This window comes from Amblyomma maculatum, chromosome 10 (genome assembly GCF_055883805.1).
Source record: "Amblyomma maculatum isolate TAMU_Amacu chromosome 10, ASM5588380v1, whole genome shotgun sequence".
Lineage (NCBI taxonomy): Eukaryota > Metazoa > Arthropoda > Arachnida > Ixodida > Ixodidae > Amblyomma > Amblyomma maculatum.
Genome location: NC_139353.1, coordinates 181201955 through 181220925, shown reverse-complemented (window position 1 = coordinate 181220925; position 18971 = coordinate 181201955). Strand labels below are relative to the sequence as shown.

The 18971-nt window shown below is 45.3% G+C and overlaps 1 protein-coding gene across 1 annotated transcript; it reads left to right on the top strand.

Annotated features, from left to right (window-relative positions):
* Positions 1-764: 764 nt before the first annotated feature.
* Positions 765-14197, top strand: LOC146178046 (endothelin-converting enzyme 1-like). Its single transcript, XM_084581673.1, has 4 exons — positions 765-1649; positions 7625-8139; positions 10896-11178; positions 13904-14197. Exons 1-4 carry the CDS (start codon positions 765-767, stop codon positions 14195-14197), a joined length of 1977 nt encoding a protein of 658 aa, XP_084437799.1.
* Positions 14198-18971: the final 4774 nt, after the last annotated feature.

Genomic DNA, 18971 nt, shown 5'->3' with positions numbered 1-18971 from the left:
TGATAAATAATATAGAAGTGGGCAAACTACTGTGTCTCTCTTACTGCCAGAACGTTCCCCCACAAGTATGGAGCTTATGCGGACTTTGCACAGATTTGTCTGTAGCGTCGCCTGATGCCCACCTCCTGCAGTGGGTACAACCTTCACTCTGAATTTGTGCTTGGCTTTGGGGGGGGGGGGGGGGATATTTGGAAAATGTAGTCGAAATACGATGTGCTATGGCGTTCTTCAATCAGATATCATAACGCAATATACAGCCATTATCGCAAGGAGGCAGGAAAAGAAGCAAACCGGAAATAAGTAAAAAGGCGAAGGTAAATAAAGTAAAGAAAAACCGGTTTGCAGATGGTCTCTGCAAATCTTGGAGAAATGTCCTTAGAAATTTTGGCAACTATGGGCCTGAGACTGCGGTGGGCAGGGCTTTGATAAATCAGGAGTCACACAATTTTTATACGCTTTCTTGCTAGACGAACTTCAAAAGCGCTCCTATGTAGAATATTCTAACATTTAGGCGACTCACCAAGGTTAGAATATTCTTAATGTGGGAGTAATTCTCCTAAAACGCCCACCCAAGGCGCTATCATATAGGCGTGGTTACACAAACTCTCCATGTTGCTTCTGTTTGCCACCGCAAACGAAATGTTTTGCGTTTACGATTCGCTTTCATAGCACGCCATCTTGTTTTGCTCGACAAGTGTTCATGTGGGAAAGTTTTCGAGTTAACAGCATTGCGACGACAACCTTTGCATGCAGAAGAATCCAGAATGTCGACCGAGTTCATCGTGGAGGAAAGCCAAGACAACGACTCAAAGCAGTACCCCAGATGTTTTGCAGTCGTGGTTGCCCTTGTAACCCTCACGGCTGGGCTAAGCCTCGTGTGGTTCCTTCTAGCCGAAGAGCATAAAAGTGGCTTGAACTCGACCTTGCCACCTGGACCCCTTTGCCAGAGCAGCGAGTGCGCCAACGCAGAGAAAATGCTCGAGGTCATCATGAAGCCGGAAGTACGCCCGTGTGACGACTTCTACACCTACGTGTGCGGTAAATACGAGCACCCAGCAGGCCAAGTTTTACTGCAGATGGATGTGCAGATGTACAAAATGCTAATCCAAACACTGGATACTATCTCATCATGGCCATCGCGGGACCAGAGAGCCGCACAGAAGGCAGCAGCCCTCTACAAGAACTGTGCCGGTAGCAGCACGGACGAAACAGTTGCATTGTACAAGTTCGTACAGTCTGTGGGCCTGGGCTTGAGCTCCTATGCGGATGCAGATGTCTTGGAAAAGATCATTATGCTCTTTTTCAAGTACAACATCGCCATCATTCTAGAACTGTCTTTAACCGACTTTAGGCTCTCTCGACGCAAGCCCATTCTTGTTCTCGCGATGAGCAGCTCACAGCTGCTCTGGATGAGCAAGCGCAGAGAGAACTCGCCGCTGGGCATCTTCTACCAGACTCACATGCTCGCCTTTGGACTGCACCCTTTATCCAAACAGGCTCTCGAGATGTCGGAGAACATAATTCGTGCTGAAAACATAGCCATGGGAGTCTACTTCTTCGACCACTACGTGGCGATGGCACAGCGTGTTGGATTCTTAACCATGGCTAATCTGGATGCCACAACGCCCAACGTTCCGAAAGGACGTTGGGTATCCCTTATCTCCACTCACTCCGGTGGAGTGTATGACGCGAACGATATAGTTCAGGTAAGAAAGACGCAGCGCCAACCTGCACACGCGTATTTCTCATTAAAAGTAATATGCAATATCTGGAGCAAATTTAAGGCAATTGAAATATTCCCAGAACGTTATATTACGTTATAAAGTATACTGCTCGCTCCGCCCCCGAGGCGCTTTCGAATGTGGTTGGGAAAAATCCTGGTGGTCGACAGGGTCATGGCGGCACAACCACGTGACCTCGCGCTGGAGTTTCAAATACCCCAATTTCAAATAGACCTAGCGAAGTGCGGGCGATCCCAAATGAAGCCAATTTTAACAGGAGATTATTTAAAGGGATTTTAGAAAATAGAAGTATAATGGAATGCATATGTGCCCATTGAAGTTCTAACCAGACCTTCAGCATGCCAGTTGCGTGTACAGTGCACCGGTCAGAAGGTTTGTAGGTACCGAGCATGTTATATGGACCCTTAGAGAACGTGTTTTGTTGCGTAAGCCAACTAATGAGTGTTTGTAGTACGTATTGATGTCACAGTAATGCTATTTCTTAAATGAGGTTATTTCATCACGCAAATTTTTTATTTGTGAAATCACAATATGGTGTTGCAGGTTCTATCGCGTCAACTCTTAGGACGAACTTAAGCATCCTCCTACTTTTGAAGCAAAAGCTTCACTATGCGATGTAACGCCATCTCCATGCACAGTAATATGACCTTCAAGTGGACCAGAGGTCAAACCACGAAACACTTGTGGTGTCGCACCCCGTATGGGAGCAATGGTCAAGGTTAAGGTCAAACGCCAAAGCGATGAACTATGTCTCGGGCTTATGGTGCGGTATAGCGGGATAACTGACGTCACATTGTGACGACGTATATAAGGGAGAGCGCGTAGCGCGTCAGGCCGTTGCTGAAACAGTCCGAGGAGACGCGAGTGAAGCTACCGCGTACACTCTAGGTCTAACCATCGCTAAGCCGCCAGCCATTTTTTATAATTATTTTTCTTCCATGCACCTGGGCAGGCATGAGAAATGCATATAAACTCCAAAAATTATTAATAAATGATCTATAGAGCTATTTCGGCCAAAATTCCGTCGTCGTCAAGTAGTAGCGCAGTGGTCGTGTAAGAAATAATTAAGGTGTTGCGAAAGAAAGTTGTATCATGGTGTTTAGTGGTTCTAGTGATTAATGATAATTGGTGTGTGACAGGTTATGATGATTTAATTAAATTACTGCAATTAAATATTTATTTGCTAATAAATGGAATGAAAAATGGCTTCAAATATGACAGAATTCCCTGGAAAAAAAGCAATTCTTGATGATGCTAATTAAGAAAGTCTAGAGTATGTAACTGATCAATTAATTTTTGAAATATTTTTGAAAAATTTCTTAAACTGTGTTCAAAGGTGCAAAAATGTTTAAAATCGAAAGCCACTATTTGCTGACGCTCGGTATCGGGCTGTAAAAACATTCAAAAATAAATAATTACAAAATTAGGAATGTGAAAACATCATCCGTACACCTTACACGTAATACTCCATACCCTTAACAGCGAAGCGAAAGTGTCCCCCTATGTTTTTAAAGCGAAAGCCTTTAACGGGTCATTCTAGCGGCTACAATCGTGTCATTCCGTCCGTAACACTTTATTTTGATGACGTCATCGTTGGCGTAGTATGTCGTACCATGAAGTAAATGATGGCGTCATGGGTGGTGTATGCCGTACCTAGAAATAAATTATGACATTGTCAGTGCTGTATGCCGGGCATTTAAATTAATGATGACGTCATCATTATCGTAGTATGCCGTCCCTCGAATGATGTCATTAATAACGCAAGGTCATCAACGTGCATACATGCTAGTCAACTATTTTTTTTTCTTTTTCCCCGTGGCATCACTATGGTTCTCATATATCGTTCTGCACTTTGTGTGGGTTTTCCTTGTCTCTCTCTTCTTTTTTTCTCTTCGTTTGGCGCAGACCATTCAGCGTGTGCCCGGACGTCGCAATATAAATCTTCTCAAACTGCTTGCTGAAGACTTGCTCACCACACGCATGTATCGCGACGCAGCTACATATGGATTCATTTTAATACTTAGCGCCTCTACTTTGCCACGATCGATGTTTTCAGAAAGGAACGAGGCCGTGCCTGTTATTTTGTGTTTTATTCCTCAATATACAAAATGAAACAAGTCTCAACGGCATCACTACTGCCTTACGCGACACATGTTCGTCGCCAGCACATTTATATTTTTTTTTTTCAATTCCGCCATGCAACATACGTTGGGGCGTGGTACAAGACGTTCGGCAAAACAAAAAAGCCGCATGGGCGACTCGCCTATTAGAAGTGGGGGTTCGTCTGGAAACGCGCCGCACATATTTACTGACAAATATGCTTTACAGAGATGTCAGACGCGAAATGTTGTTGCATACATATATTCATGGTCTTAAAAGAATGCACCAGCACTTAACTATACGACTACTTTCGTAGGCGCTAAGTCAGCTCCTTTGCGAACCGTTCTTTACGTATACATTGTATGGGCCGCCCTGCCGCAATGCATTAACTAAGATTCTAGAGAACGAGGGGTTTTAAAAGTAGATTGCCTCCGCAATGAAGCAGCATATTTTGTTATACACTTCTTCAAAGCGCTGGCCAACGTTTAAAGAGCGGCCATCACTTATAGTGTTCCTCGAAACGGGAAAAACGTTGCAGTAAGTTCGGTTCGCATGTGTTTCGATGGATCTCCCTGCCAACTTGCACCCCCATACGTTTCGCAGTGTTTTAAAGATACTTCGCCTCAGTAATGAAATTTAATACTTTCACGACCTGTTCTAGGACGTTCATGATTACTCTGTCTAATAACATCATAAGTACAACGTGAAATAAAAAAAAAACTTTAAAATTCTTTCGGTTCCATGTACTCCTATGAGCGCTAAGCCTATTTTCACCCCCAGTCGGCCCAGTCAGGCGGCAGAAGCGCCACCGCATTGTGCTTACGTCGTATATATCGATGTTGGTCTATACGAAGCTGACCCCCCGGGCATTCGATCCAGGCGTCCATGCCACGTCTTTCATTTACGCGCTTCCTAGAAAGCCGCACCACACAGCATATAAAAGCAGACGCAGTACAGTAGGCATCAGCGGCGTTTAAAATTGGTTTACAAGAGCGAAAAGACGCGCGATCTGTCACAATTCGCGGACACCTTAACCGATCCGTAAGGAAAAGCAGGAAGGTGGGAGTGAAAAAGAGAGATAGAGGTACCGTAGTGGACTGATTGATTGATTGATTGATTGATTGATTGATTGATTGATTGATTGATTGATTGATTGATTGATTGATTGATTGATTGATTGATTGATTGATTGATTGATTGATTGATAAATTTCATTGGGAAGAATCGGGGGTTAGGAGTAGTGGGTTAGAAAAGAGCAATGGTCAGCAGTACTTTGTCCAAGAGTCCGTTGGCCTCAGCAGCGGCTCTGGCTCGCCGCACCAGCATGAGCAGATGCTGCGCGTCCGAGTCGGCTACAAGGTCCTCTTACAGCCCAGGACTACAGCTATTTATTTTAGGCATTATGGGACTAGCCCTGCATCCCCATGTTGTGTGGTAGAGTGTAGCAATGTCTCCGCACCAGGCACATTCGCTTTGGCATTGTGTTGGCCATATCTTGTGGCTCGGTTTGGATATGTGTTTGTAGGCGCCTAAGTGGCTTGTTCTCTGCTTAGTGTGTCATGTGGAAGTGCGTACTTTCTACGCCTCTCCCTACACGCTCGTATTGTTCCCCGTATGTTTCTTGCGTTGTGAAAGGCTCTACAGATGGCTCCGCCATCCGGCTAGTGAACCCTCGGACGACTGCCTCTACACTAGTGTTACCCTCTACCCCAGCGTCGGGGACCCAAACGAACGTGTGTTGCCTACTTGGGTCTGTTCCTTCTGGCCGGCCGGCTAGGAACTTGTTTGCTATGCGTTGAATGCTGTTGTTTTGGAAGTCTCGACAGGCGGCTTGCGAGTCCGAGACTATCCAGTAACTGTTGTCTTCGGTTTGCTTCCGAGATTGCTAGGGCTATTGCCACCTCTTCCGCCGTCTGGGTGCATTTGGTTCGTGTATAGCTGTTCCGTATATGAGCTTGCCTCGAGAGTCCGTGACCGCAGCTGCAGTCGCCTCTCTGCATTTGGACCTCGCTGCGTGGACGTACATCCCGAAATGCTTTCGGTTCAGGAGTTTTTCAGGGGTTTTGGCTCTGGCAGTTCTTCCTCCGTCATGATTGTCTGGGTCCATATTGTTTGTGGAGTTTAACGTCCCAAAGCGACTCAGGCTATGAGAGATGCCGTATAGGGGAAGACTCCGGAAATTTCGACCACCTGGGGTTCTTTAACGTGCACTGACATCGCACAGCACACAGGCGCCTTGCTTTTCGCCTCCATCGAAAAGCGGCCGCCGAGGCCGGCATTCGATCCCTCGTCCTTGGGAACAGTAGTCGAGCGCCGTAACCACTGCGCCACCGCGGCGGGGGCCTGGGTCCATATTCCTGGGCAGCGGTCTGACTCTAAACGTTTTCCTGATTTCTGGTGCGATGTTTTTGGTTTGTGCGCTATTGTCGTCTGTAAAGGGATATCCGAGTTTCGTAAGGAGAGCACGGCCCGTCTTGGGGTCTGTTTAGGTCTTCTGATCTGGGAATCGAGCATAGCTTCGCTATGTTCTTCGAAATTATAGTGCATTCCCAAATCGTCAAACTTGCTGTTAGAGGCATATAGTGGCCATAGTGGCCTGAGGAGGGCTTCGGATCACCGCGCAACAGATGCTTTCGCCTCATCGCACTTTAGTGGTCCAAAGTTCTCCTAGAATGTTTCATGATTTCGTTCGGTTTATGGGGTTTAACGACCCAAAGCAACTCAGGCTATGGAGACTCCTTACTGGAGGGCTCTAAAAGTTCGACCAACCTTAGATTTATCAACGTGCTATGTAGCAAACAGGTGATCGCATCATAATTGCATGTCAATATAAATCATGAGGAATTAAAGAAACACAACATTGAATATATTTCAACGTTTCGATCGAGCACCGCTCTTTGTTAAAATGATCCTACAGGAAGACATACAGGTCCCTTTAAAACAGAGCGCGAAAATGAAGGAAATGCGCATGCACACCGAAATCCCACTCACGAGAAGAAAAGGGGGGAGACGTGCGTATAGTCTCGAAAACTGTCGATTGATTCTAGAGTGGGAAGACGAGTAGCGCCCCTCTAGTTTGTGAAAGAGAGTAAAAGTGAGAAAAAGGAAGAAAAAAAGGAAAGGGGAAAAGAGATGTGGGGAGCCTCCCAGAACAAAAGGAAGAGTGGAATCGTCATTCGTGAGCCACCGTGCCTCCGCCGGCCCCGTCATCGGTGTGGTGTGTCGACATAACAGTACAAAGGGTAAAAGCAATCAATAGTGGCTCCAGACACCTCCACACGCAATGCACAAACACAGGCCAGGTTCACTGGTTAAAACTTTATGGTGAAATTCGCCTTACAAGAAAATATCGGGGCGAAAAACACGGAAAAGCAAGCATATCGTTACGGTAATTGAGCTATTACTAAAGCTGTCAGGGAAGGGATGAAGGGGGGAGTAAAAGCGGAAAGAAGTGAAAGGAGTGTCTTTGCGGAGGACTTTAGAATAATTCCGACCACGTGGAAATTTTTAACGTGCACTAATATCGCACATCACACGGTCGCCTTTGCGCTTTGTCTCAATCGAAACTGGGCCGCCGATTTTGGGCTCGGTGTATCTTCCGCCAAATGAATTTTGTTACTTCACATAATGATCGCAAATGTGAATATACTGAACGTTTCAGCTGTCCTTTGCTAACTTCACAAAATGCCCTTCGTAATTGGCTTGTACCAGAGAAATTAAATGAAAGTTTGTCAAGAAACAATTAGCCGTGACCGGACCATTTCCGACTGCATTTGGCGCAGGTAACAGAGTCTGCCCTGACGTACTTCAACCGCCTGCATACCTACTTGGGGAAACAACTGAACCTCCTGGCAGCTTGGGAACTGGTTCGCACCCTACTGCCGATTTCATCTCGCAAGCTGGCTACCGTCTTCTACGCAGCAGATTACCTAACTACAGCGTGCCTATCGGCAGTGGCGCAAGCCATGGAGGTTCCGCTCTTCTCTTGGTACCTGTTTAAAGAAGTGCCACAGAACACGGTGTCTGCGGCGAGAGAGATGGTGGACGACATTCGAAAGTCCATAATGGCAGAGATCGACATTGCACCTTGGTTGGACAAAGCCACCAAAACAACCGCCATGTACAAGGTGAACGCCATGAAACTGCACGTTGGGTATCCAACCTTCTTCAGCTCAGACAAGGAACTAGACCTTGTCTACCGGTCGTACCCTACTGTCGGCAAAAACTTTTTTCTGCCCTGGCTCGAGGCCATGGGGAAGACAATTGCCTGGCGGATAACCAACCGTTCAAGTTTCTAGTGAGTATCGCCAGTTATTTCAAGATCGTGCCGGTTATTACTAGCAACTTCCTTACAAGCGACGCAACAGGCAATAACCTATATTGCTTGCATATATCAACCCTTGTGAAGCATTTCTTCCGTAAACTGCAATTTTAGTTCTCTTTCTGGCTTCTATGAGCGCTAAACTCGTGAGCACACCAAGCAAGAGTAACCACATATCCGTGCGCAGTATATGAACTTCACTGTGCATCAGGGTGTCTAGCAAACATTTCATTTTTCATCCAAGCAACATACACCAAATGAATGGCAGCCCAGCTTCGCTCTAGGGCCGGATTATCAAAGGTTCAAAGCGTTCATATGAACCGGACCCTCCGTTCTTAGGGGCCCCTAGGGAGCTGAAAAAAATGGCATGTTTAGAGGTTTGGTAAAAAAAAAAAAAATTGTCAACGCGTCTTCCTGGCTTTTTTTTTTGATTAAAATTATAGGTTAGGTACTGCAAAGCAGAATACTTCAAGAGCTGTTCATCGCATCGTACACTTGTTTAATCCCAAAGCCGCAGCCTCATATTTCGCCAGTAAAAGTACAAAACTTTGTACTCACCCAGGCAGATGAAAAATATAGAAAACAGTTTTATGGTTCTTAACTGGTTTCAGTTGATTTCATTTGGTCGCAGCTGGTACTCAACTGACATTAAGTGCTTCTATATGCCTACCGGTTGAAAGTCGATGAGTCCCAGTTGGTGGCCAAGTGGAATCAAACGGGTTCTGCTGGCTTTCTGTTGGGATCAACTCGTACCCGCTGGTAAACCAAATCACTTCTGCCATTACTGCTGGGGAGGTTAGCTGTGTATTATTAATCTAAGCGTGTGCAGTGAAAACTGTGACAAAATAAATAAATTATTAGTTAGAGATTATGACTGCTCAAAGCTGAGAGCCGCCTTACTAATGTGTGTCTGCTGTGAGGGAAGACGCTATATTCTCAGGCAGGTCATTGCTCTTCAAGATACTCCCAGATAAAGGCTCGAAAACGCTTATAGTTTTATTCAGTTGCTTCAAAGTGTAACGAAAAGTGCAGACATTTTATAAGAATGTACGCGACTGAGTTTAAGTCTGCTGAAGAGCCTAATAGGTGAAAGCCACTTTAAAGGACTGTTACCATTAACTTGATCGTGATAGTAATCGGCACTGGATTTGTTTAGTTATGGGGTCTAACGTCTCAAAGTGGCTCAGGCTGTAAGAGTTGCCGTAGTGGAGGCACCAAAAAATGTCGACCACCTGGGGTTCTTAAAAAAGCCTGCACTGACATCGCACAGCTCACGGGTGCCCCGATTTTCTTCTCCATCGAAAAGTAGCCGCCGTGGCCGAGATTTGATCCCGCCTCCTTGGGCCCAATAGTCAAGTGTCCTAACCACTGAAGGGCTGGCATCGGTATTATCGTCATTAATACGATCACTGGCTGCATCTTTATTGTCATCGCTGCTGTCATCCCCACGCTAGACAAGGAGAATTACGATCTGCTTCTCATGAGCCCGGCGTCGAGTAGTGGTTCATGTTCAGCTGGTGAACGGAGCGATAGTGGCTCGATTCCCGGCAGAAATGACAGGTTTAAAAGAAAAGTACACGTATGCTGTCCTATAATACACCTAAATTCTGAACTTAAGTGCGCACCCTATATTTTCCGACTACCGTCTATGGCGGCGGTGGCTTCTCCGTGGAATGAGAAAAGGCGTGTGATACGTGCGAATGTTCTTCCCAATTCTGTTTTAAAAGTGCAAATGATGTGCAAAACATAAATATATCGTCTGTTTAAATGTGGAAAACCTGTAGTAAGCGTACAGTCGCGCACAGAAGAGTATGAACCGCGCTTCGACAGTCAGTCTTCTGGCGCGTTAATTAGCGAAACATAATGCATTCTTGTTGCATACGCTTGTAATATTTATTTTGGCCTTTGCATTTGAAGGCAGAAAACACATTACATAACAGAACGGAAGCGATGGAGTGCGGAAGCGTGGTCCAAGTTATTCTGTCTGCGACTATACATTACTGATTATTTAAGCGTGTCAAAGCTTTAGTTCTGTGACATTTCAGAAGCGCTGTCACTTTCTACAGGCGCCATCATTTCGAATAAAAAAAATTGCCCCCCCCCCCTCTCCCCACAGAATGACAGCGTTGGAGTAATAAACATTATTTGCTATACTTTACGTCAGCATATAGAACATAACATCGCAGTTACTGTGGAAACACTGCCTTAAAAATTAACCACTCGAGGAATTTATTTTTCATGAATTCGCGTTATGATTTTTGAGAGGGAATGTTGTGTGTCCTGCGATTTCCTAGGAGAGGTCTGTCTAGACACCGGTCTATCCGTGTGCTAGGCGAAAAAGGTTATGCTCAGACAATGTTCATAAATAGTCCCCAGATTCTTTGAGTAAATATGGCGTATGTTCTGTGTAGGAAATTCTAAAACGCGTCAATATCTCAAACATAACAACATGGGGCGGATACTGTGATGGAGCTATAAGGGCCCCCCAATTTTTATTGAACCGGTCCCTTATCACTGTCAATCCGCCCCTGCTTCGTTCTCTAAAAGCAGCGATTCGGAGTGTAAAGAATAATATGTGCCTGCCATCAAACTACTTCCTGGAATGCTGCTGAGGATTGAGGGCTTACATCATATTTATATCCATCGCCTATTCGCAGTGCTAGGTCAGCAGCGTACCTAGTACTACAAAGTCAACCAATTCAGCCACATCTACTCCTTTTCCCACGCTGCAGTTTTCCAGTCGTGCGGACGAACGCTGGATACGCCCCTTTCCGAAACAAGATCTATATACCGGCGTCGATTCTGCGGCTGCCACTGTTCTCGCCAGCATTGCCCAAGGCGGTCAACTACGGCGGCCTGGGCGCAGTCATTGGTCACGAGATCACGCACGCCTTCGATTTACAAGGCAGCCTTTACGACGCCCAAGGGCACCAACGGAACTGGTGGTCCAACCGATCCCGGGAGCAGTACGGGGAGCGGCTGGCCTGTCTTCGTCGATCGCATGGAAATACGGACGTGAGTCCACTCTACCGGAAAGGGAAGCGCCAGGGCTTTTCAGTCTGGGCATACAATTCATTACGACATCCAGTCATTCACTGGGTAGGATAGGGCGCATATGATGGGAGGGTTTGGGCGCATTCCAACCACCAAGCTTTCTTCACGAATGGATATCAGTAGATGTGTGTTTGTGGTTGTTATCTTTGGCGAATGTGGATTCATATCAAGAATACCTAATCTGTGACGTTATTGACCGGCACCAGAGCACGTTATACGGTCATATGTCGAGATGGGGACGATATGTTGTAAAGGGAACACGGTGAAAGAAAGAGTGTTTTGAAATTATATGTACGCGAGACGAGACCGGCACACTTCTTGTAATTAAAAATCTTCTGCGTCACTGTGTTTTCCTGCCTGAGTACGAGAGCGCCTGGATGTTAGGCAGGACGATTGGATATTTGATCGACACTTGCACATAACTGATGGTGACTCCGCCGAACCACAGCACAGCACTCGTCGCTAGCGTTCGAGCACCAATCATCACCCATCGCACTTGCCCTTCCTTCCACCTCGGATGTATTGCCGCTTCAGTTAGCCCGGGTAGGATCAACCAGGTGGAACGAAGTAGCGGCTGTCCTTGGCACTTCATTCCAAGAACAATCCAGGAACACAAATATTACGCGAATACAACATACATGAATCATTCTTGAAAATGATGAAGCAATCATTCAAGAGCATGTTGGCGCACTAGTCATAATGGCACAGGACTTGAATGATTTGCAAAGACCACAGTACAGCACATCTTCATAACGCAGCATAACTTGTGCACTCGCCTCTGAACAAATAGCATAAAGTTAATATTATATATTCATCACTGAGGGGTGCCTCACGAGCGATAGCGACCAATTGATAAGCAAAGCTTCTTAATAAAATAATCGGCCTACGCATGCACTCTATGGCAGGTATGATCTCAACTTGTTATTTGCACAGACTTTTTGTTTAAATCCACATTTAATGTGAGAAAAAGTTCAAAAGTGCTGGTATTCTGTACTTGAACTATGTTTGCTGTGTTGTTTATTAGTTCTTAATAGAACATTACTTTAATGTGTAGATAGACTATATTAAAAGAACATTTTTTGCAACACTAAAATAATGTTCAAGAAGAAGATAAAAAGTTGTAAAACATTAAAGTGACATTCAAAAGTCATCATTAATATACCGTTATGAATGTCCTACTAATGTTTTATGTCAAAAACCGTTAGGCAATATTCAGGCAATTTATATCACACTTTTAAAAGATATTATTCTGTTTGGTGCTACCTGTGCCGTAGTATCTTACTACTGTTCGCTAAAGGGTATGTGAGCGTACGGAATCCGGAAAAAACGTCCCCTGAAAAAACGTCCCCTGAGCAATTGTCCCGGAAGAAACGTTTCCGGAAAAAATGTCCCTATTGGCGAAGTAGGAAAAAATGTCCCCGAACGGGGCTAAGTCTTGTGCTATAGGACATAGACTACGTTTCCCCGTGGCGAGCTGCAATGATGAATGATGCATGTTAACTTTATTACAGTGGTTTCACTTGTCGGCTTGTAATTGACCGCGAACATTGAACTGATGCGGGCATTCATGAAAAAAAAATTAGGGCAGCGGTAATACCCCCGTGACAGCGCCTCGTCTTCACTTTGTTTGCGGAGAAAAGAGGAGCTGACAACCGGATTTATCGGAGAAGCTTGGGGCGATGCTTTAATATGTCCATGATGCACGACCCGTTAAGCCTCGTTATGCTTATACCATCATCACCCTTATTACAATTCTACACCAGCATCAGAAGAACGGTTGAACCTCGTCATCAGAAGGTCTTGAAAGTCATTCTAGTGACGTCTTCTGCTTTGGACGGTTCTCCGAGACTACCATACGCCGATCCGCTTGCACCTTTCTAAGTGAGCAGTGTTACTAAACTTATTAGACCTGCCATATATGATTGCCTAACGAGCTGCGGAGCTCGGAACCTCGCAACGTATAAAACGCCAGATGGCTCCACGCTTTTACACAGTTCTTATAAGCATTTCAGGCCCCCAGAGGACGCAGATTTCAAATGATGAATACATTTAACTCAAAGCCAAGAAAGAATGGCATAAAATGTGTGTTGTTGTTTTTTTTTTTTTTTTTCATGTGAGTTCCGGAAGAAATCTTTTTAGGGCCGGCTTTGGCCTTGAGGACGTTTTTTCCTAGTTGCCGCTTCTTCAGAAGACGTTTCTTCTGGGGACGTAGGGGTGATTCAGTAACTGGTAAAGTGCATGTACGTGAACCAGTATCCGTAAGGGGAGACATGAACGGGAGCCTTTCAGCGCTGTCGCACCATCCCTTAAAGGCGGTGTTTGAATGTCCCGTCTCAATTTTGTTTTCTTTGTGTCACATTGTTTTTCTCTGCCTAGTTGATTAGCTCATCGCATGCATTAAAACGTATATCGAGTGCTTGAAATTATTCAATACTAATTTTTATATGAAACCCAAATAACGATATGTCAGTGTACACACGCTACTGCTCGCACGGCAGCTCATTTCTCAATGTAAGAATAGTGCGTGAATATTCCTAGTAGTGACAACGTTTACGATGGTATCGCTTGTACACTCCACTCCGGACATATGTTTAAAGCAAAGGGGTTGAATCCGACTGCACTTTAAGCTCAGACCAAGCTCACAAGATACGAATGCGAATGGATTTCCATTGTCTCCGTGTCGCAGGACACGGCCTTATCCGAGAACGTGGCCGACTTCTCCGGCGTGGTGTCCGCCTACCAGGCTTTCTTGGGCCACGGCGACCGCTCAACACTTCGTGACCTCAACGCCGAGCAGCTTTTTTTCGTTGCCTCATGCGCAAAGTGGTGCGCCAATGCGAACGCTACTCAAGCCAAACATTACGCTCCCTGGGCGGACCGCTGCAAAGTGCCGCTCAAGAACATGGAAGCATTTTCCGAAGCTTTCGAGTGTCCCGCTGGCGCTGCCATGCGTCCGGAGTCACGCTGCGCATTCTGGTAGAATATACAATTATGAAAATAAACCGAACTTGCTACTTGTTTTCATTTCATAGTCATGCCCAGAACTTGCTTTTTTCTGCCGTATTGTGGAAGCACGTGGTCAATGTCACCATGAGTAGTTCATGACGGCGAGGCTATGCGCATGTTTACTGTTACCGAGACGGCGGCGAAAAGCTCATTATTGTTCGCTGATGGGTTTCTTTCTCTGGGTGCGCCATTGGACACAAATACAAAGTAAAGGGTAATGTTACTAAACGAATGTTACCTGAAAGTATATATGGTCGACTTTTAAGAAATAAATATTGTCTATTCTCCACTTGCTGTGCTCACATGCATGGTGTAACTAGATAGATATGAACGCATTGGGGCCGTCACTTTGCACATTCGCTACTTGTGCTGCACATTTCAAACGTGAGGCGGCGCAGTACTTAGTGGGGAATTCTGAATCGTGGGCATCTGTGATGTATTTGCGCAACTAATGATAGACGGAGCCAATTCCTCTATGTCAAATATCGGGCCCAGATGTAGTCCTATAACGGCTAACAGTGTGATCGATAGGCTGCGAGGACAAAAGCTTGCGCGCAATGTTGCAGGTACGGGCCAGGCTTTTTATTTATATTCGACGTATGAGGTAGAAGCCGATCTATGCAAAAGCATCATGGCTTTTGCTGCAGCATCACCGGCTGCAGCGGAAGACATCATCTACGACAGCTGAGCTCCATGGCATTAAAGAAGCTCTCTCCTATATCCTGCGCCAAACTCCCGGAAAATGGGTTATCTTCACTGATTCCAAAGCATCTCAGCAAATCATGATTAACATGCTGAATAAAAACAATCATCATCCTGTTTCCTTTGACATCGGGTATCTTCATCATTTAGCTATTGCCGCAGGCCACTGCATAACATATCAGTGGATACCAGCTCACTGTGGCATTAAAGCCAATGAAAAAGCAGATGAAGCGGCTAGCAAAGGCCACCAACATCAAAGATACATTAGGCGACCTTCTTCACAAAATCTGATGCATCCCAACTGGCTAAAAGAATTGCTTCCGAAACAAAGTATCGACTTTGGAGCTTGCCGACGCATCACTACCAATTTCAATATTCTATTGACCCACATCTAAAATCAAGACTTCCTCCGAAATATCCTCGCCAACTAGAAACTCTTTACCACCGACTTCGTCTAAACATGTGCATGCACAAATGGATTGCGCTACCGTTTCGGTGGAATGAACAGCCCGTATTGTGGCAACTGTGGCTCGATTGAAACTGTGGAACATATCCTACTTAAGTGCACTGCGTACGCTGACGAGCGTGCAAACTATGAACACAGCATGGAGAAGCTCTCCCCACTGCCTTTAACAATGAACAGTGTTTTAGGTCCCTTAGCCTGCCCTAGGCCACAAAGACTCGCGATGAACTTTTTATTTACATATTTGAAAGACATCGGACTCCTTGACAAACTAAATTCACCTCGCATGTTTCCCTCAGGCAAGCTGTGAACTCTATAAGCACATTTGTCGGGTCATGCATTTCATTATTCGATTTTATATCATTACTCCACGAAGCACCTTAACACGTATTTAATGGCCGTGTTTTATCTCCACCTTCAATTCTATTATTTCCCTCACCATTCTTTTTTCAATCTTTCCCTAACGAATTCCCCTACTCACACAGAGTAGCATGCCAGCGAAATCTAAACGCCGGCAAAATTCTCTGTTTTTCCATTAAAGAGTCTCTCTCTCTCTCTCATCATGGCTTCAGCATCTGCATGGTGCATGTAGATGGGCCGAGGTATCAACGTCATAGATATTGCAGCCGGGACAGACATTAGCGATGATGGAGGGCGAAACTAGCCGAAGACGGACAGACATGACGACGAATATCTGTATTTTTTCTCCGGGCTCCTCGCAGCTTATGTTATTCTCGCTTCTGTAGAGAGATGAGAATATATTGTAGCAGTCTTGAAGAAGATATGGAGATGAAGATACGGGTATGTGCTATATGCATCGCGACAGAAGAAGAGAAAAACGTTGCTCCCACCTCGGCTGCTGTTCCTGCTTTTTGTGGTGTGCCTGCGTCTTCAACACCGGTGAGGCTATTCTGCGTTGGGTTTTGCCAAGGTTTAAGTTCAAGCTAAGGCGCAGTTCATGTGGACCTAAGGACGAGTTCGTGAAGAGTCATGTCTTTGAACTCCCCAGGTAGAGGAGCTTTTTTCGCTATAGCTTTTTTCGCCTCAGCTCTGAATACGCATGCCCTATACCACTCTCTGCAGCAATATTTGGATCAGATTGAAATCTGGCTGGACCGTATCAATTTATCCCTTAATATCAATAAATGTGGTGTGTTTGTACTTCGCCCGCATACACCTTTGCACAATTATTTAGGTCATCGCTTCGACCAAATTCCACAGCTAGATTCGGTAAAATATTTAGGTGCAACTTATGACCCAACATTGGATTGGTGACTTCATATAAAAAACAATTTGGTTAAAGGAGAACGCGCTCTTGAGGGGCTGGTACGTATTAGCAAAGTTAAGAATGTGTCGCATTAGTTTACTGTTTCTCTACAAAGACTATGCGAGACTAATGATTTAATTTTATTGTGTTCTGTGCTCTAGAAGTGCAAACTACAAACTTCACCCTTTACTGTTATTTGAAAGGCGTGCTGTACGCCTCTGTCTTGGTTTTCCTAAATTAGTTTCAAACGCTACCTGGAAGCCTATATCCCCGACTTAAACTCCCGTTTCCAGCTACTCACAGTACGAACTTTCGCCAGGTTGATAGACCCGGCTTCTGAAGTCATTCCTGCAATTTTTGCTCCACAACCAACCCTATTTTTATCTGATCATTGGCCCCACAATAAATAACCACAAGTTACGGTAACACAGAAACTTTTAACACCAATCAGTATCAACCTGAGTTCTTTGCAGTGGTTTGATGAAACGCAGGCCGCAGTGGATTTTCACTACGACAATATTTTCCCTTCTCAGTTGAAATATATGCCAGCAAACATTTTAAACGTCTTTTTTCTGATCACTTAGAAAAATACCGCCATCACACTGTTATCTCCACAGATGCCTCAGTCAGCCACGAAAAGCTGCAGTTAGCATATTTTCGCAGGATTTGGCATGGAGTTACTGCGTCCGTATCTTAGGTTATATTCCTGTATTCTTTGCGGAAGTTTTAGCTCGGATTAGCTCTCTACAAATTTCCATGCCATGTATTGCAAGTAATCATTCTTGCCCATTGTTTATCTTTGTTAATCTCGCTTGAAATTCCACAAAAATATTTTAAGTCAATTCCAGCGGTTTTTTGTTCCGCGTACTTTGAAAGAAGTCTGTTTTGTATGGGTCCCTGGCCATGCAGGTGTTCATTCAAACGAAGTAGCTGATTACTTAGCGAGGTCGGCCCTTACTGCGTCCGTCATACATCCCGTTCCTAATTTTAGTAGATTGGCGATTTCCAGGTTCAAGCGTTTCCAGCATATATCAGCCATGTTGCGGGATCTCTTACTGAATACCACGGATTATCAGCATTTACCATATAATTGGAATGTCCGTGTATGTAAAGCCAGGCAGTGTGAGGTAACAATGATGCTGTTACGGTGCAGTATTCCGGGCTTGAATTTATATTTATGCAGATGTGTGAGCCCACCAACAAACATATATGCATCATGCGCAGAAGTGGAATTCATAGAACATTTTTCCTCTCATGCCGGTGGTCGACATACCTGAAGATCCCCCTCTCAAGGTTAGGACTCCCCTTGTCACTACCCGTTTTACTGTCGTTCGGTGCGAGTGCCAAAGGATTTGTGTTGCACACTACTTGTGAAATTATTCATGACTACATTCTAGCAACTGGTAAGTCACCCTGTTAGCCCTTCTCGAAATTTTTCCAGGTTTTTTTTCCATTAAAATTGTTATGATTATTAGCTTATTGTAACCACAATTCTTATGCCTCTACTGTATAATTGTTTAGCTTCTCGGTTTGCGATAATCTTGGGCCTCTAATTTAGTTTGTGTACGACACCACATTTTGGCCAATCACCCATGGTGGGTACGTACCAACAACGACTCTCATGCCGAACGCGCAGCCGTTGAGCAGCTGAGCTCCCTGCCTTCTCGACCTTTCAGCGCTCCGACGTCAAACCCCCGTCGTAACAAATTGGTAGTCAGGTGCGGAGTACGCCTACTATCACTACGTATCCTCAACCCCTGGAGCCTCGTCGGATACGTTGCCTCGCTGGTCTCCCTCTCGTTCCCGGGAGAATGCGGAAGCATGACTACCGAGAAATTCTGAACATCAAATCGGGACCCTGTGCCCCCGTCTGGAGATGTGCCGTCGACCGCCACGAATGTAACGCTACCATTTTTAGAGCCTCTTTCCTTTGCCGGTCAAGCAGGGGAAGATGCTGATGACTGGCTCACTCATTATCAACGTGTCAGCAGCTATAACCGCTGGGATTCGGTGGCTAAGCTCGCGAATGTTGCCTTCTTGACGCAGACCGCCTTGATTTGGTATGAGAACCGGACTCCCTGACCACATGGGAGAGTTTTGTCGAAGCCGTCAAGGAATATTGCGTAAGACGAAACAGGCCGAGCAGAAACTTGCTCAGAGGGCCCAGACAGCAGGGTTAGCTTAATTGCACCACCTACATCGAGGCACTATTCAAGCTGTGCAAGGCCGTCAACAGCCGGATGACTGAGGAAGATAAAGTAGGCCATCTGATCAAGGGCATTGCGGAAGACGTCTACCACTCATTGCCAAGGACAA